The 23,752-nt window shown below is 38.5% G+C and overlaps 2 protein-coding genes across 4 annotated transcripts in view; one reads left to right on the top strand and one right to left on the bottom strand.

The window, feature by feature from the left end:
• The window catches only part of Fbxo8 (F-box protein 8), a 42,509-nt gene extending 39,687 nt beyond the window's left edge, over positions 1-2,822 (bottom strand). Inside the window, exon 1 of the mRNA XM_021218983.1 lies at positions 2,555-2,822. The gene's annotated coding sequence lies outside the window, so the exon portion shown is untranslated. The remainder of the gene's footprint in view (positions 1-2,554) is intronic.
• Positions 2,740-22,368, top strand: Cep44 (centrosomal protein 44). Of its 3 annotated transcripts, XM_029531810.1 has the most exons (12): positions 2,740-3,397; positions 4,609-4,717; positions 6,640-6,776; positions 8,444-8,591; positions 9,673-9,819; positions 10,910-11,032; positions 13,260-13,427; positions 14,446-14,652; positions 15,673-15,745; positions 20,994-21,118; positions 21,357-21,394; positions 22,158-22,326. In XM_029531810.1, the coding sequence occupies exons 3-12, from the start codon at positions 6,688-6,690 to the stop codon at positions 22,198-22,200; spliced, it is 1,161 nt and encodes a 386-aa protein (XP_029387670.1). In that variant the 5' UTR covers positions 2,740-3,397; positions 4,609-4,717; positions 6,640-6,687; the 3' UTR covers positions 22,201-22,326. The 3 variants fall into 3 exon arrangements, with proteins under 3 accessions (XP_029387670.1, XP_021075303.1, XP_029387671.1); XM_021219644.2 differs by lacking the exon at positions 4,609-4,717 and having other exon boundaries at positions 22,158-22,368; XM_029531811.1 differs by lacking the exons at positions 2,740-3,397; positions 4,609-4,717 and adding an exon at positions 4,728-4,767.
• The last annotated feature ends 1,384 nt before the right edge of the window (positions 22,369-23,752 follow it).

Here is a 23,752-nt window from a genome sequence, read left to right as displayed (position 1 = left end):
AAAAAAAAAACTATAATACACAATAAACAAACATATCTTATTTACTAACAGAATGATGACTAGATAAAAACAAGTACATCCAAAACAGTTTTATTTACTTTTTATAACTTTAAAGGTCATCAAAATTTTATGTATTGCTATTGTTAAGACACTTTAATATAATTCTATCTTGAAAAGCCCAAGATCATATTGGGGTGTGTACCCATGTTTATTAATTCTCTCTCTCTCCCTCTGTCAATGTTCCTACTAAAACTGTATTAAATTTATTTTTAATAAACCTTTCTTTATAAATCAGATCCTAAGTGTTGTTGCTGCTGCTGGTTTGCAGCAAGGTAAAATATTCTGGCTTCAGCTGAGTAGAGGTCTCTAAGAAGCACACCTTGCTTGGACTGATATACATAGCAACGTGGAGTCTAGCCTATTCTGTTACCCACTACCACTCACACTTGCCATCTAATGCTTTTTAAAAAATGAAAGCACATTTCCAAAACACCCTTTCCCACCCCTATTTGATCATGTGGGTCTAGCACAGATTTGCCACTGATCTGCATTTTATCTATAACCAGCCCTAGCCTTTTCCTAACTGCTTTCCTTTTCAAAAGCTGTCTTTGATGCATTTATTTTGACCCAATTTCAGCTATGTAAAAGGGTAAAAGATAAGAAATACAGAGTCTCCAGTTGTGATATATAGACCCTAAAACCTCTACCCTTCCGGCAATATTAAATAACATTCTTTAGGATAATTAATATAAAATATATTTCTAAATTATTTTTGTGGAGGAGCTGATGCTAGTATAGTTCACATATTACTTCACAATCAGGCTTTTTTTTTTTCCTTGTTAGAATTAAATTCTTTTGGACATACTTTGGCTAAGATATTCTTATGTAATGATTAACTTCTAAAAGTTATCAGCCACGGTATTTGTGCCAGGTGCCTCTAAAATGGCTTCCATCCATTTCGCCTCCCGCGTTATCCTCTGCCTCTCTAATGTGGGCTGGATTAAAGACTCTTAACAAACACACTGTGATAGCAGTGATAGATCACTTCTAAGATTAGATTATAAAATATAGGTAACTTTCCTCAGTTGGATGCTTCCTCCCAGCTTGTCTGTTGTAGGGGAAATCAACAGCCAATCTCTAAGGTAGTTTTCTGAAGAAACCCACTTGGCGGAGAATCTAGGCCAGCTGGCAACCATGTGCATGCACTTGGAAGTACAGCCTTAGTCCATCTCAGTGCAGACCCTCAACAGTATCACAAGTCCCAAACTGCTCTCAAGAAGCAAGCTGAACTGCTCTGTTGAATGCTGCCCTGATACTTGACTCAAAGAAACCAAGATAATACATGTTTGTTGTTTTAAGCTGCATTAAACTTGGAGATAATCATAAACCAGCAATATGTAACTAATGACGTCACTTAGGTACTTGTTAATTTAGACAAACTGTATAAGCAAGAAGTTTCTGAATTAACTTGAAAATAATAAATTTATTTATTGTTCATTCTGAGACATGCTCTACATTGTGAAAACAAAACAACACAACAACAACAACAAAAACCTTTAACAAAGGTAACCGGAAGCTCTTCTCGTCGAAGTGAAAGTACCAAAGTCTAACCAACAAAGCAAAGATTAGAGTACCTAGTGACCTGTTGCAAAACACTTCCAGGCCTTTGGGAGGCCAAGAAAAATGACTGCTAGCTAGAGACAGTCGTAACTACAGTGAATTCTGGGCCAGCCTGGAGTACACAGGAGACCATGTCTCAAAATACAAACAAAAACGGGAGTGCAAACAGTGACCTGAACAACAGTTTGTATTCAATTGAAGGGTAATGCTTTGAAGAGAACATGACGGGGGGGGTGTGTCTTTAAAAATAAATGCCTCACTTATAAACTAAGTAGTCACAAGTATTAATTAGTAAATACAGAACCAAAAAGAACACAAGAAATATATCGAGTAAGAATTGCCCACTGCTATGGTTTTTGTCTAGATAATGTGTACTGAGTACGTACGATGTGGGAAGTGGAGCCTAGCCACAGAAAAACAAAACGAAAAGAAAAGTGTTGAACCAATTTTATAGCCTGTCTGGAGGCTGTAGCAACTGGCAATCCGCAGAGACCTTAAACTGGATTATGTCTGAATTCGTATTAATGGGGCGCCATAAGAAATGAGGCGTGCCTGGGCATCGAGCGACCCTGGAAGCACCATAAAAGCAACACGTGAAACGGAAGAAAGTAACCTCCTCCGTTTGTCATCTTTCACTGGGGAAGACACCGCGTCGCTACCGCGAGTCCCAAGTCGACCTCTATCTATACCAATGGCCTAGAAACAGAGGAGACTCGCACCCGCCTCTCGACTCCGACACCCCATTTGAATAAGCCACCGGCGCTGTCACTCAAAATGTCTCACGGTGCCTATTGGTCCTAAACTGCGGCTCGCTGGGGCCGGGGCTACCAAGTGGCAAGCATCTCTAGCTCCGTTCGGAGGAGAAGAGTGAGAGCCTCCGGGCGGGCGGGCGAAAGAGGGGAGGCGTCGGAAGCCTCGGTGCGAACGCGAGTACCTGAGCGACCTGGGATCTCCTCCACCGCCGCCGCGACGACTCGGCCTGTGGGCGGGGGCCGTCAGCCGAGAAGAAAATGGCTCAGCCGGGAACCGGTGCCCAAGCCATGGAGAGGTCTGTCCAGAGCGCACGTGTTCGCGCTGGAGAACACGATGGCCGCGAGGGGACCAGAAGCCGCCCCAGACTCCCGCGGGGTCACAGCAACCTCAGCCTGCAGGAGCCCGAGTGGCGGCCCTTGCAAGGGGTTTGACGTTTCCTATTGTTGCCGGAAGTGACGTCGGGGAGCGGCTCCTTAAAGGAAAGGGATTTCAGTTTTCCTGAATCAGATTCGCCAAAAAGTCTTTATATATATTTTTTTCCTCTTCTCATTCTGAATGACGTTGGCCATCAAAATTATGCTCATTGCAAATATGACAATCAGTAAAAGACACGTAATTGATAAGACTTTCATGACAGTCAGAGTATCCCGAAGACGCTGCGCGAACGGAGTGTGGAATCTGCACCTAGGAATAGCAGCATGCGGGGCAGCCTGCGGCTCGGAATGTTTAGCCGCCGTTCGAACTCTCGGCTCAGACTCGGAGTTCTTAAAACAAACCGTCGGCGCGAGGGGCGACCCGAGCCGCGGGCGTAAGGCCCTGGGGCTGCAGACCCGGTTTCCGCCACTTTCTCGGGTTACTTGTGCCCCCTTCTTCTTTCTGGGTTGGTCCGGTCGCCTTGGGAACCGTTCGTTTTGCTTAGCGGCTGCTGGCTGAGCCCGAGCTGGTGGACAGGTGCTCTGGCTTGGACGGAGGCGGCCCTTCTGCTGTCCTCACCGAGGTCCCTGGGTTGTAGGCGAACGATCAGGTCTGCGGTTTCATCCCTTTAAATTTAGAGGCAGAAAGGAAATTCGAGATAGGACGTGCTTGTGTACCAGCTGCTATAGTTTTGGAAGGCACCAAGTAGACAGATTCGTAGTCTGCCCTCTTTGAATTGTTTTGTAGATGCCTTTAAGTTCCTTTCAGCCAAAAATGCATCTAGCTCCAAAAGACTGTCTGGAATAGGAAAAGTACTCCTTCCTTCGTGTTCTCTTTGTTTTCATCTTCATGGTGTTTTTCTTTCTTTCTTTTCTTTCTTTCTTTCTTTTTTTCAAAAGGAATTCTCCATCTACTTTGAGGCCTACGATTGCTCTGTATAAAAAGAAAACGAATTTTAACATATGTATTCTAGACTTACTGCTACACTAGACTATTTAACAGAATTATTTGCAAGCATTTTAAGAATGTTTTATGCGTGAACACAGCGGTTCCCTCACCGAATCTTACCACAGCATTTTCCTAGTATCTATTACAGAGAGATTTTGTAAATTTAATTTCTACAGACTTGTATCCCGCTATCTAAAGTTTGTCTTTTAGCTCTGTCAAGCTGAATCTCAAAAATCCTGCTATCCACTGTGGTTATTAAAGGCTAGTTATTTTTTCCTGGGCAAAATGATTTTGGAGTCCTGTGACATGTTTTTAAAGACCTGTAGCAGCTATGAGATTGAGCTGTGTTTGAAACAAAACGTCTTAAACTGCCGAGCCCGGGGACTAGCTCAGTGGTAGAGCCATTGGGTATGCCAAGGCCCTGAGATCAATTCCCGTTCCCCACCAAAGCCATCTAGTGCCGTGCTCGCAATGTCTTCCAGCAATTTGGTTGGTGGATTTGATTTGTTCCTAACGCTTCAGAAAGCTAGGTAGACCAGTGAGACCTAAATAATTGAATCGAAATACTGTCTTCGTTTAATTTCCTCTGATAAGTAATATAAAGTGAAAATGCTAATTTTATTTTTAAGTAACAGTTTAATCTTATCCCAGAAATACGTAGAAGGTCGATTATTGGCCTTTTAACTATGGTCAATATGTAAAGTATGTATCAGTACTTGATTAGCTTCAATTCATATTAATAATTTTAGTATTTACTAATTTAAAAATACTAGGAAAGCCTTTCTTGAAAACAAACTTCTATGATCTTGTTTTTTAAAAAAATACCTCTATGCTTTTCTTTTCTGTCATATCTTTTCCCTCCTTCACCTACAGGTGCAAGCTGTACTTGAATCTTACTCTTCTTCAAAATGTTTATTGTGCTGGTAATGAAGAGGATGTGTTCCTGGGGCACACTTTATTGTCCGAAATTTCATTACCAGAGGTAGAAATAATGTAAAGATAAATGTCTTCTATGATACCAGCAAAGGAAAGGTAGCACTGAGTATTGGATAAAATCGCATGTCCTGGGAAGATGGGATATGAACAAAACTAACAATTGTGTTGTCAGATGGGTCTGGAAACTAAAACAAGATCAGACCTGCAATGTTAAATCCCAGGCACAGTGTTTATTGTTACAACAGAGGCTAGAGTAGTTCCCACGTCACCTTTCCTAGGCAATAACGGTTGGTCTGGGAAGTCTGTCTTAACATATCTGTATGTCTTTCTAGCCCCAGCATCTGGAAAGATGGGAAATAAGCCTTACTGTTTTGACCAGTATGTTGTATAATTTAATTTTAGGATTTCTTCCCCTGTCCCCCCCCCCCAAAAAAAATTCTCATTGTCTAAATATCTTAATATTTAGTAGGTAATTTGGTGTTTCAAAAATGGTGACCATAGTATCAGTGCAAGGATATTAAACGTACATTCAGCAGCTCTTTCCTCAGCATGCTCCTAAGGAGCAGACTGGGAATGGATGGTGTTCCTCAGAGGTTGGGAATGGGATGGTGTTCCTCAGAGGTTGGGAATGGNGGTTGGGAATGGGATGGTGTTCCTCAGAGGTTGGGAATGGATGGTGTTCCTCAGAGGTTGGGAATGGGATGGTGTTCCTCAGAGGTTGGGAATGGGATGGTGTTCCTCAGAGGTTGGGAATGGGATGGTATTCCACAGAGATTGAGTAGGTGCCCAAATCTAGAGAAATGGCTACAGAAATGGTAGTGGCCCAGGCTTAGAATTCTGCACATTGCCAGCTTTATATACTTCTCCTGATCTATATAGATGCAGAGGTGTCTGGGAAGGGGTGATTTATATGTTGATAGTTGCTGAAATATAGTTCGTGGACAAAAATCCCTAAGTATAGTTCATCTAATTCTTGAATTGTTCTTTTCTTTCTTTCTTTCTTTCTTTCTTTCTTTCTTTCTTTCTTTCATATCAGTGATTTTATTTTAAAGGAGCTTCAGTTTAGAAAATCTATTTTCTCCAGGAACTCTTGTAATTTTCTTGAGCAAGATATTAGTGAACTATGAGTTTGGCTTTTAAAATAAGCATCTCTAATTGGCAACTACATGAAATCCAAGCCCTGGGGATAATAATTTAAATCTGTGCTAAATTTATCTTCATTTTTTTGTTTATATTATATAGGTTTTATAAGCATTCAAGGTAATTAATGATAGAGGCCATTTCAACTTGATATTTTTTCCCAAATGGTACCAGCTATGGTTTGAATGTTAAGTGTCCTCCATAGGCTCATATGTTTGATAAGTTGGTTTCCAGCTTGGAGTGCTAATTTGACAGGCTGTGCAATCTTTGGGAGATGGGACTTAGCTAGAGGAGATTGCTTGGGGAGTGAAGATGCCTTAGGATGATAGGTAGCCAGATCCCAGTTATTGGCTGTCCTTCCTCTGGTTTGTGTTAGTAGCAGCTACTGTGCATTCCTGCCACCTTTGTGCTGCCTGTCACCATGTCACGATGGCTTCCACACTGAGAATCCATAGCCCCTCAAGCATTGAGCCAATAAGTCTCTTTTTCCCTGAGTAAAGATTATAGTCCATTATCAATCAAGGTAAAATATTTGGGAGATTACTAGATGAAATACATTGGAAGAACATAAATACAAGACATACTTATGTTTTTTTAAAAGGGAAAAGTAGAGGATGAGGTTGAAGCCAAGTTTGCACTTGGGGTTGAGCGTTGGCACAAGGCAGTAAGCCCTTAACCTGCCACAGAAGTGCTAAGTTCTGAGGAGCAGAAGTAGGTGGTGTAACCTGCTGGGGATACGTACAGAGTAGATGTAGGAGATGTATGCACAGTAGAACAGAGCAGCTTCCCAAAGTGCAGTTAACCAGGACTTCATAATTTCATTTTTAGATGAAACGTTGTAAGGTTATTTGAGAGTTGGAGCTGAATCAGAATATAATGGCAACAGGTGACTTAAAAAGAAGCTTGCGGAAGCTAGAACAAGTGCTTCGTTCACTAAATTACCCCAATGAGGTGGATTATGTCGGGTAAGCTGTCATGCATTTGATATTTGAAACTTACTGGTGGGCTTTATTATTATTATTTTGCAAAACGTTCGAGATACATATAACATGATGAAAATAATAATTCTTTTTAATGGATCCTATTTAAATTCACTTTTGGGCTAACAGCTTTGTACAGGAACTGGCCCAGCCTTATGACCCTGACTTCAATCCCCAGGCCTCACACTGAAACAAAAGAGCCAACTCCCTCAAATTGTCCTTTGTCCTTTGTCCTTCAGAGGTGCCTGTGCTGTTGTGGATGAGCGTGAGTGCTCAGTGAACAGCTGTAATAAATTCAAGAGAAATGTACTTGTGTATATACATAGCTAATGTTACAATATTCCAAGTCTATATATTTAAGAAAGCAGAAAACTGTAGGAACGTATAAGTATGAATAAAAATTTCAACTCAAGAGAATTTAAGATGGCCATTTGTTAGTTGTATATGCATCAGTCTAGATATTGTCTCTAGCTAATTTTAAGGTCACTGGAGTATTAATGGATTTATTAATTATATAATCTGTCATTCTCTCATCCCGCAGGGTAGTAGTATTTTTAATATAGCACAGGTGTCAACATTTCTTGCATTTTTTTTTTTTTTTTTTTTTTTTTTGTATAAAAGATGGATTTGGTCCATTTACTTCATGTGTTCTCTTAGCATGGAAGATTCTGATTAGTGGTGTTTCTTAAGGCAGCCTCCATGCTATAAAACTCGTATTAAATTTTTGAGTGGAGTGTTGGAAAGATGCCTCAGCAGTTAAGAGCACCTGCAGCTCTTCCAGAGAAATAGAGTTTACTCCCAGCAATTCCATCAGGTGCCTTCCATCTGCCATTGCTATGGGCATGACACATATAAATAAAAACAAAACGTTTTTTAAAACTAGAGTGGAGATGGGGAGGCTTACACACACATTTCAATTCTGTGGAAAACATACTGTTCATATGTAAGTTCAGTATAACTTCAGCTGGCTAATTGAAGATAGAATTCATTTGCTTCTTTGTGCAGGATTCAGCAAGTCATTATCTACCAGTAAATAAGTAAAGAATTAGAAACGGACAGTGTGAGGCATCAGATACTAAGAAGATGGCTTCATGAGAACCAGCATTAAGTAATGAGTCATAACAAATACATACAAATAAAGGCAGCATGTAGGACCCCTTCCGAGACGTGAGCACAGGCTAGGAAGGTACAGCTCTCGAGGAAGCAGAGTGGGCACCTCATCACAGCATAAGCTCTTCCAGTGGTTCCTCATTCATAACTTAGAGTTCGTAAGACTAATTTTTGCAGGTTTGTGTAGGAATAAATGCCTTAATGTAAGAAATGTTACAAAGTATAAAATCTTGAGAACTGTAAGGTAGTACTTTATTTTCATTTATAAGAGATCAAGTAAGAATACACTTTAGAAAAGCCATAAAAACTGTAGGAGATAGGCTGTTCAGCAGTAGTGAGGTTCAGAGCACATGAAAATGAACAGTGCTGTTTCTTAATCTGATCAGAATGGTTCAGAGTAGCATAGAGAGTCTGGAGAGTCACATATATCTTCATTACTGTGTCCATAATGATAACCAAGTTATTGACAACACTGCTAGTTATCCTTAATCACCCAGGTTTTGGGCCTATGTGAGTTAAGTCTTTTTCCCTTTTTCTGACAGCCTGATAAAGGGAGACACAGCAGCATCCTTGCCCATCATCAGCTACTCTCTCACCTCATACTCCCCTTATGTAGCAGAACTCCTAATGGAATCCAGTATAGAGCTCATAGCGAAGAACGATGTGCGCTTTACCGATACTGTCTATAAGGTAGTCTGAGTTTATGAAACAATATTTATTGAGTGATTTTTTTTTAATTAATACTTTAGTAATAACTATTGAAACACAGTTGCTTGTTCACTTACCAATGGTATATATGTCTGAGAAATGCATTGATAGGCAATTTTATCATTGGGAAAATATCAGTGTGCTTGTAGAGACCTAGATTTACCTATATGCATAGTCTATTGCCCTTTGGCTACAAGCTTGTAATGAGTTCCTGTTCTGAATATTGTGTGAATTATAGTGCAGTATAAGTATTCATGTGTCTAAACATGGAAGTAATAAAGTTTAATTACTAGGCCATAGGGAAAAATTCAGCTTCATTATAATCTAGAGCTATTATCATATGTGGTCATGTGTCACATGTGTGTATACTTGACAGTATTTTCTTAAGTGTTTATTTCATTAAAATGTGGTCTCTATTGCAGTAAATATCCAATTCCTGTTTGCTTTTCAACATTTCCTATTAATTATGGTAACTGGTAAACATTTGTCTTTGGCTGTAATTTGCCTGCTTTCTATGAAATTTTGTTTGAATACTGGAGGAAGCAGGGGAGAGGACCGATAGTCCACGGGCTTCTGTATTAATTACTTATAGTATACAAAGTGAAGCTTTCATAGTTTGTTCCTTGAGATCTGAGACAAGATCTTATATCTGCAGTAGCATCTAGACACTTGAATGGAGACTGAATTTGATCTGTTGATTTTTGAATTTTAAAAACTTAATGTTTACCATTAATTTTATCAAGTACTATGATTGTTTTATGTGTTTGTTTTGTTTTGTTTTGTTTTGAGGCAGGGTCTCACTACTTCTGGCTGTCCTAAAGTGCTAACCCCCCTCTCCCTCTTCCTCTCCCTCTTCTTTTCCCTTCTGCCCCCTACCCGACATATCCCTAGCAACTTGTCTCATTCCTGGGCATAACTCCACACCAACTCTGTACTTTTAGTGCCTTTACTTAATGGCTTGACCTTTCTCTCAAGGGCAGTCTTTACCTTCTGATCAGCTAGCTATATAATTTTGAATTAAACAAATACATTTTTCCTAATTATTACCTTTATTCCTTTGCAGCTTCTTCGTGATCAGTTTGATTATAAACCAATTTTGACAAAAAAGCAATTTATACAGTCTGGATTTGCTGAATGGAAAATTGAAATTGTCTGTGATATATTGAATTGTGTGATGAAAAAACACAAGGAATTGATTGGCCTTGACAAGGTAATTTTACAAATAGATTTAGTTCTAACTGATATTAAAAAAAAAAACGCCCAATATTTGAAACAAATTAACAGCAAATTATTTAAAAGTGCATGGTCACTGGACCCCAGAAGTTCTTAGACTGTTAGACCCCTGTGATTAGAGGAAGAATTGGAGGGCCTTCGTAGAAGAGATTTAAGTGTAGAAACAAATGTACTGAAGCGAAAGCAACAGTACTTCTCCTCGGGGAAGGGAGTAGGCAACTAAGCTATAGGTGACTACTCCAACTGTTACAAATCTTGAGTGTTTACTGAACTGAAGGGAATTCTTGATGATGCTATACGTGGAATTGTGGAATTGTCTAGGCATTTCAAGGGCGTATCTAGGAACTAGGATTAGTTTCTATCAAAAACTTCTAGTTGTATAGAACCAAGATGGGAATTGAAAGTGATGTGAATGTGTAAAACCATAGAGGTGCTGAGGAGTCCGCCCTCTTAACTTTTATGTCTCAGAATCTCCACTATAGGGCAAAGATTTCACAGCTAGCTTCTTGCCAAGGACAAGTCACTGCAATGCCAGGATGTCCTGCAGTCTGACCTCGACAAAGCCATGAGCAGCTAGTTAATCTAGATGTCATTGCTCCGCACAGCCCACATATCGATGCCATGGTTGCTCCATTATACACAGATAGGGTACAGACTGTCAAGGGTCATAACTTCTCTGATACTAGTCCCATGTCTTACACATTATGATCTGTACCTAAATTAACAGTTCAAAGGTAATATATTTTTGACACTTTTAAAGCTTTTGTTTTATTTTCTTGTGTATTTTTGTTTGTTTGTTTTTTTTTAACTATGTAGCCCAGGTTGCCTCATAGTTTCTGTGTAACTAATGCTGACCTCAGCCTGCCTTCCTCAGTCTTCTGTTTGCAGGAGTACATCACCACCATACCAGCCTCACTTAAATGTACAGGAAACAAACCAACCAAACATGCTTCATTACCTCCACTGTTTACTATTATCAAAACTAAGTATTTAAAGAATAGAATTTAGATGTATATCACGTTTTTCTACAAAATGTATTATTTTGTGTACTTCTTTTCCTTTCTTAGAATTTATCATGCCAAAGGAAGAGGAACGTTTCTGAGAAGCCAGGACCTTGTTCAAACAGTGAGAAACGCCCTGCAGAGGCTGTTGGCACTGACATCGCGGGCAGGTTTATGATGTCAGGAAAGGTGTGAAAAGAGAAGGAACAGAAGTATCTGTGTACAGTGGAGAGAGGTTTCCCGCTGCAGCGGCCGCACGGATACAGGGCGTTTTTATTAGTGACAACTAGTTTTCTTTTTTATTATTATTATTTTCTTTATTTACATTTCAAATGCTATCCCGAAAGTTCCCTATACCCCTCCCCCCACCTCTGCTCCCCTACCCACCCACTCCCACTACTTGGCCCTGGCATTCCCCTGTACTGGGGCATATAAAGTTTGCAAGACCAAGGGGCCTCTCTTCCCAATGATGGCCGATGAGGCCATCTTCTGCTACATATGCAGCTAGAGACAGGAGCTCAGGGGGTACTGGTTAGTTCATATTGTTGTTCCACCTACAGGGTTGCAGCCCCCTTCAGCTCCTTGGGTACTTTCTCTAGCTCCTCCATTGGGACCCTGTGTTCCATCCAATAGCTGACTGTGAGCATCCACTTCTGTGAAAACTAGTTTTCTTAAAGGCCTTTTTTCATTTATTTATGTGTTTTGATCTTATTTTCCCAGATGTTCTCTCTCTTACCCCACTTCCCTTTCCTCCCTGCAGTCTCAGCAGGTGACTTCTTAGTGACATTTGGGGACCATTCCTAAACTTGTAAGAAGTGTAAACAGGAAAAATTGAATAGGTTTTATATTTCTAATGTTGAATTCTTTTTCATTTCCCAGATAAAATGTAGTAAGGTTATATTATAGAGGCATTGACATGCTTTTAAAAATGTATTTATTTTATCTTATGTGGTTGTATATCAGAAGGAAACAAAAAAGTGTGTCATATCCCTTAGAACTAGAGTCATGTGTGGTTGTAAGTTTCCATGTCAATGCTGGGAACCAAACCTGTGTCTTTTGCTAGGGTTTGTAAGTGATTTTTAACCTGAGCCATCTTTCCAACCCTTAGTGTATCATCTTAATTATAGATCCGATCATCCCTAAAGAGGGGTGTGTATCCACTAGTAACAAGGGTGATTATGAAGGTTCTTCTAGATGCAGTGAAAACCAAGAGTATAGATTCTCTAGTAATCAGGTTTTGAGTATTCTTTATTTTAGGTATGTGTTATCTCTGTCTGTGTCTGTTTTGAGTACCTGTGGCTAAATGAATCCAATACATTTAGAGAGAGCAGTTTTTCATATCCAAGGGGAGCTCTAAGCTAATATTCCATTTTAATAAAAAATGTACTTCCAGCTATTTTCCTTTTGGGGTGAGGAGGAAGAATACAGATTAATAATCGATGTAGAATTAGATAATAGATATGAATTGTTTCTAAATAAAGTGAAATACATAGAATTACTTTTAATCCAAAATATATGAATAGAAAAGCTTTAATACCAGAAACGTGAATAACTACTAAAAAGCTGGTAGTATTCATAAACATTCTTATATTTCTTTGCTGACAAAGAAGTTGGGGCAGTGCTGAAGCAAATTATCTTCTTGCTGATGCCTCATATCATGTAGATGGTTTATGATTTCTTCTTGTGTTAGGGCTTTTCCATGTCTGTACTGACAATCCATGATAGGCAGGCAGACCGTGGTTAAAGTGTAAGTTACTCAGTACTTCCCTTTTTTCAGTTTTTTAAACTTTCAATGAAAGATAACCTATGTACTATGATTTGATCAATAGCAAAAATTTTTGGTGAGTCCTCACATAGCTAGTTGTTATTTAACTTGTAAATTGTGTCACAACTTTTGTTTGTTTGTTCATTGACAGAATCTCACTATGTAGCCCAGGTTGGCCTGGCGCTTCTAACTCTCCTGTCAGGGCTTACTGAATGCTGGGATTACGGTTCTGTGCTACCTCATGTCATAGATGTTTTTGTTTTGTTGTTTCTTGGTTTTGGATTCAACTTTCTATCATGTAATATTTCAAACATTTATAAAAGCTGAACATTAACCTGTTTCAACAAGTAATCAGATCCTTGCTAATCCTGCTTCATTTTTACCATAACCACTCTCTCCAGAATTCGAAACCAAGCTAAACATCTTTAAAATATATTTCAGTATTTAACCTAAGACAAAAGAAAGCTTTTTAAAAAGTTGAACTGTGTCTCCCAAGCACTTAAAAAATATGTTAATATTAGCATCTTATATTATGATACATTATTGTGGTAATTTAAATGTCTTTAAATCTTTATACAGTTTGTCTAGAGTATACTTAAAGGAATCGTGGCAGTAGACCATGGAAGTGTCTGTTGGTGTTTGTCTCTGCAGAAGAAAGCTGTGGTGATCCGCCACCTGTACACTGAAGAGAAGGCTGGCGTCCCTGAAGGGACAGTAACCTCAACAGACGTCAGTCAAGGCTGCAATGAGTCGGCAGAGCCGAGTTCTGACATTCGGATTCCTGAGGCACAGGCCCCTGAGGTCAAGGCTGAGCTGCAAGTGAGGACTGGCGGGCTCTTTAACACACTGCTATGTGTCTCTGCTTATTTTAGTCTTTGAAACCTGGACTGTTTGTCAACTCTTAAATTATGGCATTTATGTTATTTCTTAAGAATCAATCAATCTTACTAAATGGGACTCAGTGGGTTCCACTTGTCAGATCTGTTTGCAGTTTCCCTCCTGAGTTAGAAGTAAAGCAAAGAGAAATGAAAAAAAAAAGAAGGTTCCTGCCCCAGGGAAATAGCAATATAGCAAGAGAGCCGTGCCGCTTTGCATGGTGGAGTTCTCTACCACTTGTAAGCTTGGCATTTTATCCCATTTTCCCTTTGTCAGCAAAGGGAGTTTTTGCTATATTTTCCTCAAGGGGCATGGTCTTACCATGTAGCCTTGCTGACTTTATGGAGCTCAAGGTTTGCTTCTAATTGCAAAACCCCTTCTGCCTGGCATTTTGTGTGGTAGGGTTACAGATGTATGCTGTCCCACCCGACTCCTTGCTAGTTTTCCATTTCTGTAAGTTACTCCTTCTTGACACAAGCACCCTTATGTATATGATCTCTACTGGTTCTGATACAGTGCTCGTCTTGTGATCTTTATATGGTTTGGGTTACAGTTGGATTTATGAACGTTTATTTATGGGCCTACTTTGTGCTCTGTGACACTCTAGCTAATGAGCATATTGTCATTTTGTCTTGCTTATTTCCTCTTGGGTTTTATAGTAGGCATTGTTTCAAGGAACTAAGTAATGACAGTTGTATTAATGACAGTTGTATTAATGACAGTTGTATTAATGACAGTTGTATTAATGACAGTTGTATTGTGCTACCTAATGTGAGAGCATCGTGCAGATGACTTCACAAGTCATGGCTGGGGTCACATCTGACAGACTAATGCTGTCTGGGTCCAGTCTGTCTGCGGGAGGGCTCTGTTCTCACTCTGTGCTCCTTCCTGAGCTATCAGAACAGCACAAAGGAATGAAATTGTCACTGCATATCATCTGTGGTCTTGTTTATCGTTTTAGGATATATGTGATCATCCTGAGATTACTGCACTTCAGATCGCACTGGCCGAATGTCAGGAGAAGCTGAAGCAGCTGACGTGGATAGAGAAACGACTTGAGCGTTTGGAAGCTGCAACGCACGGGAAAGTGGTGGTCGATGAGAAGGCCTGGAACAACCTTCTAAGTCGCGTCACTCTTCTTGAAACAGAGATGCTGTTGTCTAAAAAGGTATCGCTGTGGAAAGCCGCCTAGTACAGTGAAGTGTTCATCTTATTACATCTATGTACTCTCTTGGAAATGCTACGTGAGAGGCTTCTTAGGAAATAAATGTTTAGTTAGAATAAAGTCTGCTTAAGTGTAACAAGTTTTATTATACTTCTTATGGCTGTTTTCCTCTCAAATACGATATTTTGAAAAACTTATACGTTGAGATTTTAGTGATTAATCGATTAATACTTGAAATACTTAGAATGAGGTAAGAACTTTTTGAAAAACTTAAAATTATGTATTTTAGTAGGACAAAGTTTACAGAAAAAAATTTGTAGAAAAGGTAAAAATTGAAATTCCAACTTTTTCTTTATGCATTAACTTCAATCATAAAGTGAATTTAATAGAAACAGTTACCAAATTTACTCTTCAGTCAGTGTTCTGTTGCTCTGAAGCCACGCCATGACCAAGGCAGCTCTTATCAAGTAAAGCATTTAACTGGGGCTTGCTTACAGGTTCAGAGAATTAGTCCATTGTTGTCATGGTGGGAGAGGGCAGGGATGGAAGCACACATGGCTGTGACAGTTACTGAGAGTGATGTCCTCATCCACTGAGAGACAGACCTCAAAGTCCACCCCTAGTGACACTCTTTCTCCAACAAAGGCCATATCTCCTAATCCTTCTCAAATAGTGTTCCTCCTTGGTGACTAAGCATTGAAATATATGAGTCTGTGGGGTCCATTCTTATTCAAACCACCAAATTTACCATTGCCTTATAGAGTCTGAGAAACCGCTTTTATTTCTTAGGAGTTCAGTTTCTAGTCTGTCTTCCTCTTTTAGAGACTGGAGTTTTAGATTCAGGAATGTTACTATCTGCTTCTGCATCTAAATGGTTGTTTCTTAAACAGAAATAATTATATATTATTTGTAAACAAATTTATTCAAACTAAACATGCCCTGTGCTTTGCTTATATTTTGTGTTTAGCAGTGTAAAATGAAACACCTTGCATTTTATTCTAAATATTTGCCTGTACATTCCAGAATGAATCTGTAGAGCATAATATGGCAAGTCAAGACAGTGAGTCAATTAGTGATGTGGACGTTGTACCCTTTGGTAAGTTCTTAAATTATTTTAATACTCTTGGCTTGCAAACATGTTTAGAAGAGTAGTTTGTATGGACATTTGGCATCTTTAGCATTCTCATCCATGCGTGTGTGTGTGTGTGTGTGTGTGTGTAAACCAGAGGTCCATATCAGATTTCCTCCTCGATCACTCTCCGGATTATTCTTTGAGATAAAGTCCTCACTGAACCTGGAGCTCACCAGCTTGGCTGTGCAAGGGGATCCCAGGATCTCCTTGTCTCCATCATCCTCGCAGGGGGATCCCAGGATCTCCTTGTCTCCATCATCCTCGCAGTCAGACTGCAGATGCAAGCCACTACATCTGATTTAAAACAAAAACAAAAAACAAACAAACAAAACCATGGTTCTGGAAATCAAATTAAGCAAATTTACTGATCGAGCCATATCTCCAGTTTTTAATTATACATGTTTATTAATAAAATAAAATTACAGAGCTCTTAGAAAGAAGAAAATAGAGAACCACAGACTGCAAAGAATTGCTTATATAACCAGAGTATCTTTCAGGGTATAGAGGATGAATATACTCTAGTGTACAGTCTTGCAGACCTTGGGGGATTTTTACTTTGAATCATTCTAGAATAACATAGTACTGTTAATAAGATCAGACCTCTAAAAGTTCTGCTTACTGACAGTCATACAGTGAGAATGGTGTAGAGCCCGGGAGGCCTTCTCCATGCCACAACCGCCTTCAGATATTCTCCATGTTACTGAGCATCAAGGATCTCCGGTTCCCACAAAAGCTTTTATTCTTTTGCATCTTAATTTAGAAAAAGCAGAGGGCCACATTTTATCTCATGGTATGATTAAATTATGTTTGTAAAAAAGATGACTTCTATGTTTGACAGTTTATCATGAGGTTAAATTTCAGTAATATAGATGTGTAACATCATTAGAGCTTTTCAGCTATTATATGTTTAGCAATCTGCGTTTTACAACATGCAATTTAAGAAAATGCATTGTTCTAACTGCTGTATTAACTCATTCCTAATACAACCATGTAAAATAAGTACCATTATTGTGCATATGTGACTGTCTCAGATGAGGAGATGAGTTTCATTGAAACTCGTTGGTGAGTATTTCAGTGACCATCCAGTCACTGAGTGGAAGACAGAGCTGAATCATGGCAACTTACTCTGATAGGTTTCCTCAATGACACAGCTAGTGCAGATGCTGCTCTCATCTCACAGAAGACAATTTCAGGCATTACATTAGTTATTTGGGATGCTTTTTAAATTATTAAATTTATCATGAACTGCAGATTTCATGTTAGGAAGCATTCAACTGTAAAATTCTTAATAGCATAAATTTTTGTCCTGTGATCTACCTAGCACAAAAAGAAAAAAAATAATAACTGTAACTTCTGTCTCCAGTATGTGTATGTATTAGAATTCAAACATTTGCTCACCCAAGGAGCACTCTGCCTGTTGTTTACAAATTAGTACCTTTTCCAAGTCCAGCTGTGCCTGTTCTGGTATTTACTCACTGTGCATACCCAAGTTTAAGCCGCTGCACTAGGACTCAGAATAAGATAGACCCTTATGCAAAATATCTGTAGATTATGATTAAAGTGAGTACCAGGTAGTCTAAAGATTATCCTTTGACCTAAGACTGTACAAAACCTTGCACACCACATCTTGTGAATGGAAACACAGGTTGTTTGGTCTCGTTGATGCACAGCACAATGCACGTGGATCATTCTGATCTTAGAATTGTGCTCAATAAGGAGGGAATTGTGAGGTCCCAAATATGTTTCCCCTGTATTAAAAGTATGTTAATCCAGTGGGAGCTGTGAGACAGCTGTGTCTTGGGATGAATGGGTAGTACTGAAGACTGTGGAGGAAGCGAGGAGCCTCTGCATGCTCTTGGGAGCAGCACTCATGTGATCATCCATGACACAGGCGAAAGGCCCTGAAGTCCAGCTAAAGAGAAGCACTTGTGTAGTGGGGAGGGCTGCATCTGACCCCTTTCGTGACTGAATAGTGACCTTGTTTAGTCTCTTCAGACATGGCAGTGGTTTTACTTCTCTGCATTTCATGACATTAGGTGAAATTGTTGTCAATTAAATAAGTCTGTTAGCACATACAGTAACTTGGGGATTAATTGCCAGGCAGGCTAACCAACTGTCAAGGCTGCTCCTTGCTTTACTTTGTCTTATACATTTATTCTCTTAGAAGAAATATTAGTCCAGGTGTAGTACTCCAAGAGTTTATCTTTCTTCCATATGACTACAAGAAGGACGTACATGTGTACATGAAAGGAGTGGAAGCAGAGGACTAGAAAGATCAACTTACGGAGTTTACCCTGGAGTCATAGACATAGATTAGCTAATATTTTCAGATTTCTATTTCAGAAAGACTCTCTTACAAGGAGAATAGTGATGAACTAGAGGAAACTAAAGCACACAGGTGGTATAGTGATCATTTTTCAGAACACTAGTGAGGGGTTTACTAGGACACTAATTGTGAGGATAGTGAGCAGGTAAGCTACTGGAGATGTGTAAGTGGTGAGCTGGGTTACTGATACAAGCAGAAGCAGTGAAGGGGAGAGGGAGGGGAAGATGGACCTTACACTGGGCTTGGGTTCCAGGCAGTTGTTAGTCTTTAACAGAAGATGGAGAGATAGGTAAAGAGAAGGTGCTTAAAAAGTACTGAATTCACTTTTGAATATAATTTATCATGTATAAAATACTTAAGGGGGATGTCCACAACTTAGGTCTTCATTTGTAAGTACTGCCTTGCAAATGATTGAAGACTGAAGAGCCCAATGTGTTCTATTACTAGTAAAATATAATCCTCCAGAGTTGGCCATGAGAAATTAGTGGTCACATGAGAGCTGGGTAAAATATGTGGTGTCTCTCCATCAGTGCCACTCCTTGTCACAAGCAAGCCCTCCCACTGAGGTTCCCTTAGCTCCAATTCAGGAGCTTGCTGTGGGGGCCACTGCTGCTCCTTTTCTTTCTAATCTGTACGTGGTTACCAATTCTTAATCTTCTACAGCATGGCTAAGAAAATATGTTTAAACTAGTAAGATTTTACTAAGAGCGCAGGAAAACAGAACTGTTGTGAGCATAATATGCACTTGGCTGATCTGGCTATTAAATATTGCTGGCATTCTGTATGTATGATGCTCACTAACCTCTGGGGTCCCAGATGGCATGTCTGTCTGAGTAGCCCCTAGCTTGCCTAGTGTAACCTTCTTTTACATGAAGCAGTGATATGCCTCAAAAATTCAAGCTCCAAGTTCAGGTGAGGAGAGCCATTATCAACTGTCTTCTCAGACCTGCACACTTGTTCCTTTTCTCCCTTGGGACAGCATAGGAAATAATCAGAACCTTCAGAGAACAACTATCTTTACCAGAAGAAAATAATAGACATTTAGAGGCATGGAAGTTACAGTTCCTGCTGAGTTTCAAATTATTTCTTAACATGCCAAGTTCCCATGTAAGTTTCCTGTAAGCAGCATGCTGTAGTTAGTCTTCAGAGCTGCAGCATGTGACCTTGTTAGTCTCAGCTAAATAAATAGATCACAAGTACACATCTAACCCAGTAAATACCAGTACAAAAGGTGTCAATCTAATGACATTTCTTAGAATTTTTTTAACACCAAAATTAGTCGGATCTTGTTAAGCTTGGGCTATTTTATTGAGGCTGAGTGTATTCAGGAGAATAAGCTGAGAAAACCATTCCACAGAGAACCAGCAGGCTGGAGCAGACGACAGGCTGTCAAGGAGGGTTTGGCTGTGTTGGGTAAAAAGCATTTGTTTAGTCCATGAGTATTAATTCTTTAGCATCCCGGAAGGCATACAACAAATGCTCCTTATGAAAACCAGTTTAAATGATTTATTTTCGACTTTTATTTGTAGCCAAATTTTTAAATAGGCATGATTGATAGAAAAATGATGTATCTGTGTGTGCTGTTCTGTAATTGATGGAGTTAATGAGAAAAATGTGCTTTTATTTTGCTACATTGATATCAGAATATCTGACATAATGTTTTTTTTGTTATTAAGAACCTAGATCTTGAATTTTTAACTTTTTTAACATATGTTAACTCAAGATTGGATACTTTTTGATATTAATATATATTTATTATATTTATATATTATATACATTTATTGTGTTATATATTATAACATAAATATATAACATATAACATAGATAAATATATTTGTATGTTATAATTATATATTTTTATTATATGTAATAACATACATATATACATTATTATATATAATTTTATATGATAAATATATATAGTGTATGATTATAATATAATAATATATTGTATTAATAGGATGTTAATCATATTAATATATGTAAGTAATATACTTATATTCATTATTGTTTATATTATACATATGATATATATGATATATTTTATATAATATATAAGTATAAATGTTTATATGATTTATATATTTATTTTATATATTATATTTACATATTTATATTATTTATATATCTAAATATATTATAATATATTATAATATTATATTTATATATATACTATATACATTTAGTCAGTTTTTATAATTGCCACTAGCCACAAAACAAAGCAGTTTTGAAATTACTTCAACATTGCTATAATAAAGCATTGTGAAAAATCTCTCAGTATTCAATTGTTATAGATGTCACCATTTTAAGAAAGGAACACATCAGTAGGTGGTTTATATTTATCTTTTAAAATATATGCATTCATGTGTCTTGTGTATGTGAGTGCTCTATCTTCATGCACATCAGAATAGGGTCTCAGATCCCATTATAGATCATTGTGAGCCACTGTGTGATTGCTAGATATTGAACTCAAAGTCATGAAGAGTCAAGTGCTGTTGACTGCTGAGCCCTCGCTCTAGTCTCAAGTAGTTTATAGTTTAAATTACTAACATTCCTATATGTTTAAAGTGATTCAGATCATGATAAAGGTAAAATGGTTTTGGATTGGGGGTTAGGGGGAGACAGGGTTTCTCTGTATTGCTTAGATCAGCCATGAACTCATGATTCTCAGCTTCCTAAGTATATGTGATTACAAGCATGCACCACAGAGCCCAAATGTATTCTAAAATTTTTATTAGAGAATTTTTAGCATCTGCCTTTATAAGAATAAAATGTATGAAAAACTCATTTTATCTAAATCAGGTAACCATTTTACATTATTTTATTTGTAAATATTTGGCTCCTCTGTATAATGGAAAGGTATCCTAAAATGTAATTTCTTCACAGATAAAAACTACAGTGCCGGGGGACTAGCAAGTAGCTATCGCTCATCTGGCTATAGTACAGTACCATCGGAAGCGGCGCCTGGGAGCTCCACTGTTAATTACTGTGTCTTGAGAGAGTTCTCAGAGGTAAGAGAGGCTGTCAACTGTTTAGATGGTTTCTAAGGTCGAGAAGAAACAAGTCCTGTGTTTAGTATATTCTAGTAGGGTATACTGTAGGCAAGAATGGTGACTTACGAATGTAATCTCTCAAGGGATCTGTGTTCTGTAGGCAGGGTTTCCCGGTGTGTCTTCTGTAGCTGTGGTCTGTCCTTGAGGATTGTTTACTTTGAGAAATTGCCTAAATTTGTTGCTTTTCAAATTAAAGGAAACAACTATCCAGAAAATGGAAAGGATGAAAAAAATGTAAGTAACATTGAGGGTGAGAGAAGCCATTGCTCTATAGGAGCTGCCCTGGAGTGCAGTGTGTGCAGACTGCTTGTGTGTTTACACCTTGAAGTCTCCATCAGCTGTGGCTTTTCCTTCAGACTCAGTGGGTCGTCGCTCTGCTTCCAGTGTGTGTGTGTGTGTGTGTGTGTGTGTGTGTGTGTGTGTGNGAGAGAGAGAGAGAGAGAGAGAGAGAGAGAGAGAGCACTGAGTCATTGTGTTGGCTCCCAGCAAGTGGTGTAACACACTGTTCACAGATAATCATAGTTACAGAGGGCAGAGATATTGATAATTAATTCACATCTTTCTACTTGTGCTGACTGATTTCCCAAACCCTGATGAGCATGTAGCTGGATAGCTGGGAGACATTTTCAGTTGTCAGTCCTGCTGGTCTCAGGGCGCTCTTGGTGAAGGACCACAGTGCTGATGCTTTCACTGGGACAGGGGGCAGTGCATCTAGTTGTGGCCGAGAGCAGTGTAAAGGAAATAGATGATGAAATGGTATCGCAATATTATGTACCTTAAAAAGTACAAAGCTCTTTACCATTAGCAAACTTCTAAAATAACTTAGGCCAGAAGGATTGACTTATTTATTTTTTCTCTCTTCTATGTACATGTATTAATAGTAATTATATGTAAAATAAGAGTAACACTCAGTTTATCTTAAGATCAGAAATAAACAAAGTCCTGTCTTCCGTTACGAGCCATGCCCTTAGCTAACACAGCATTTGTTCTGTTTCAGGTTTGAAGAGACAGCAGAGCTACTGAAATGCTCAAGTCGCTAACTCTAAAACGGTCTGCATAAACATTCCTAGGACTTTTGCTACTTATATATATTCTATATTTAGGAATTATGTGTATAATTCTAATATACGATCATTTTTGTTAAGAATTTGGATTCTATTTGATGTGTGAGCTTTTTCGTTCTTAAATAAATACTTTTAATATTTTAAGCTGTATTTGTGCTGGTTTTCTCTTCCAGTTTTCTTGGCAAAGCTTTCTGTTTCAGTATATTGCTCTTACAGTGTGAAGTCATTACAGCATGCTCTGTAGTTTTGTGTTGACATTCACCGACAGTGTGCTAGGTATTATGTTTTGAAAGTATGGGCTGGAAGACGTGGTCTAAATCCTGCTAGAGATAGTCCAACTGGGACTTGCATATTGTACCCAGGAGGCTCTCATATGTACAGTCTTAGCGTATGTGCTGGTGAACAAGTTGTAACACCTTAAAACATTCACTGAAATCTAAACAAATCCAGTTCTTCATGTATAATCAGTGCTGCTTTATCCCTGCAATGGTGACAGCGGGCGTCTTTTGTGTTTCTCCTGAGGGAACTATGTCAGGTATGTGAAGACTCTGGTCTGCAACCCTAGACTGTCAGCACCGACCCAGATGCTGGCCAGCCATGTGATACGCAGTGGAGGTAGTCTGCACTTTCTAATGATAGAAAGTTAACAACTTTTAAGGAGAGGAAAGGTCTTAAAGTTAAATTGAAAGAAAATCAAATCACTTAAAAAGTTCTAACTTGGTAAATGAATATATAGCAATAGTAATTCTGGGTGATAGTCAAAATTATAGGAAGTTATCTTTCTATTTTATATTTTACATCAGTCACCTCATTATACTGTATAATTTTATTTTAATGTTAAGTAGACTATTAAGTTATAACTAGAAATAACTTGAGGAAAATTTTTTAGTATTCTAATAAACATTTAATGTTTACACTTTTAAAGTATAATCTTTTATGTTAGAATTTAGAAGCATACAACCTTGAATTTAGTGACATTTCCAAAGGAATATCTAGAATTAACATCTTTTGAATTTCCAGGCCACTTAGTTAGAAAATTGAAGAGAATTAAGTTGTGAAATGCTGTTATGTACCCAGTATGAGAACCAGCCTGGACGCACAGCGCCACCTTGTGGTCTCCACGCCACTCTGTTGGCTTTTAATAAAACAAATGAATCCTCAAAATTCCGGATTTTTGAAAAAGAACATCTTTCAAGTTTTTCTGTTGAAAGACAGAATAAAATTGTTTCTCTCCCTTTGTCTCTGTCCTCCTCTTTTCTCTATCTATCTTGGTAAGTTAAATTTTTAGTTTTTACAAATGACAACTTGTATCATCAGGCACTGAGTCGTATCAGAGTAATACACTATCTCAGTGAGAGGGGGAAGAAATATACTTTGTGAGAGGAAATCTTATTAAATAGATCTAAGAATAATACACTTTGAATTAGACGAATCAAAATAGTCACACAAGAGAACCATTGGCCCCACAAAGTGGTATGTAAAGAAGGGAGAAGAAAAACCTGAGAGTTTATGTACTAGGAAGTCTCTA

The sequence above is a fragment of the Mus pahari genome, chromosome 19, assembly GCF_900095145.1.
Source record: "Mus pahari chromosome 19, PAHARI_EIJ_v1.1, whole genome shotgun sequence".
NCBI lineage: Eukaryota > Metazoa > Chordata > Mammalia > Rodentia > Muridae > Mus > Mus pahari.
Note: the sequence above shows the minus strand (reverse complement) of the source record. Positions and strands in the feature narration are given on the sequence as shown.

What these genes read in the sequence shown, in the direction of transcription:
- Cep44 (XM_021219644.2), top strand. Translation starts at nt 6,688, where the DNA reads ATGGCAACAGGTGACTTAAAAAGAAGCTTGCGGAAGCTAGAACAAGTG. An exon ending in TGTGGACGTTGTACCCTTTG is followed by an intron (nt 15,746 to 20,993) that starts GTAAGTTCTTAA and finishes ATTTCTTCACAG; the next exon opens with ATAAAAACTACAGTGCCGGG. An exon ending in ATGGAAAGGATGAAAAAAAT is followed by an intron (nt 21,395 to 22,157) that starts GTAAGTAACATT and finishes GTTCTGTTTCAG; the next exon opens with GTTTGAAGAGACAGCAGAGC.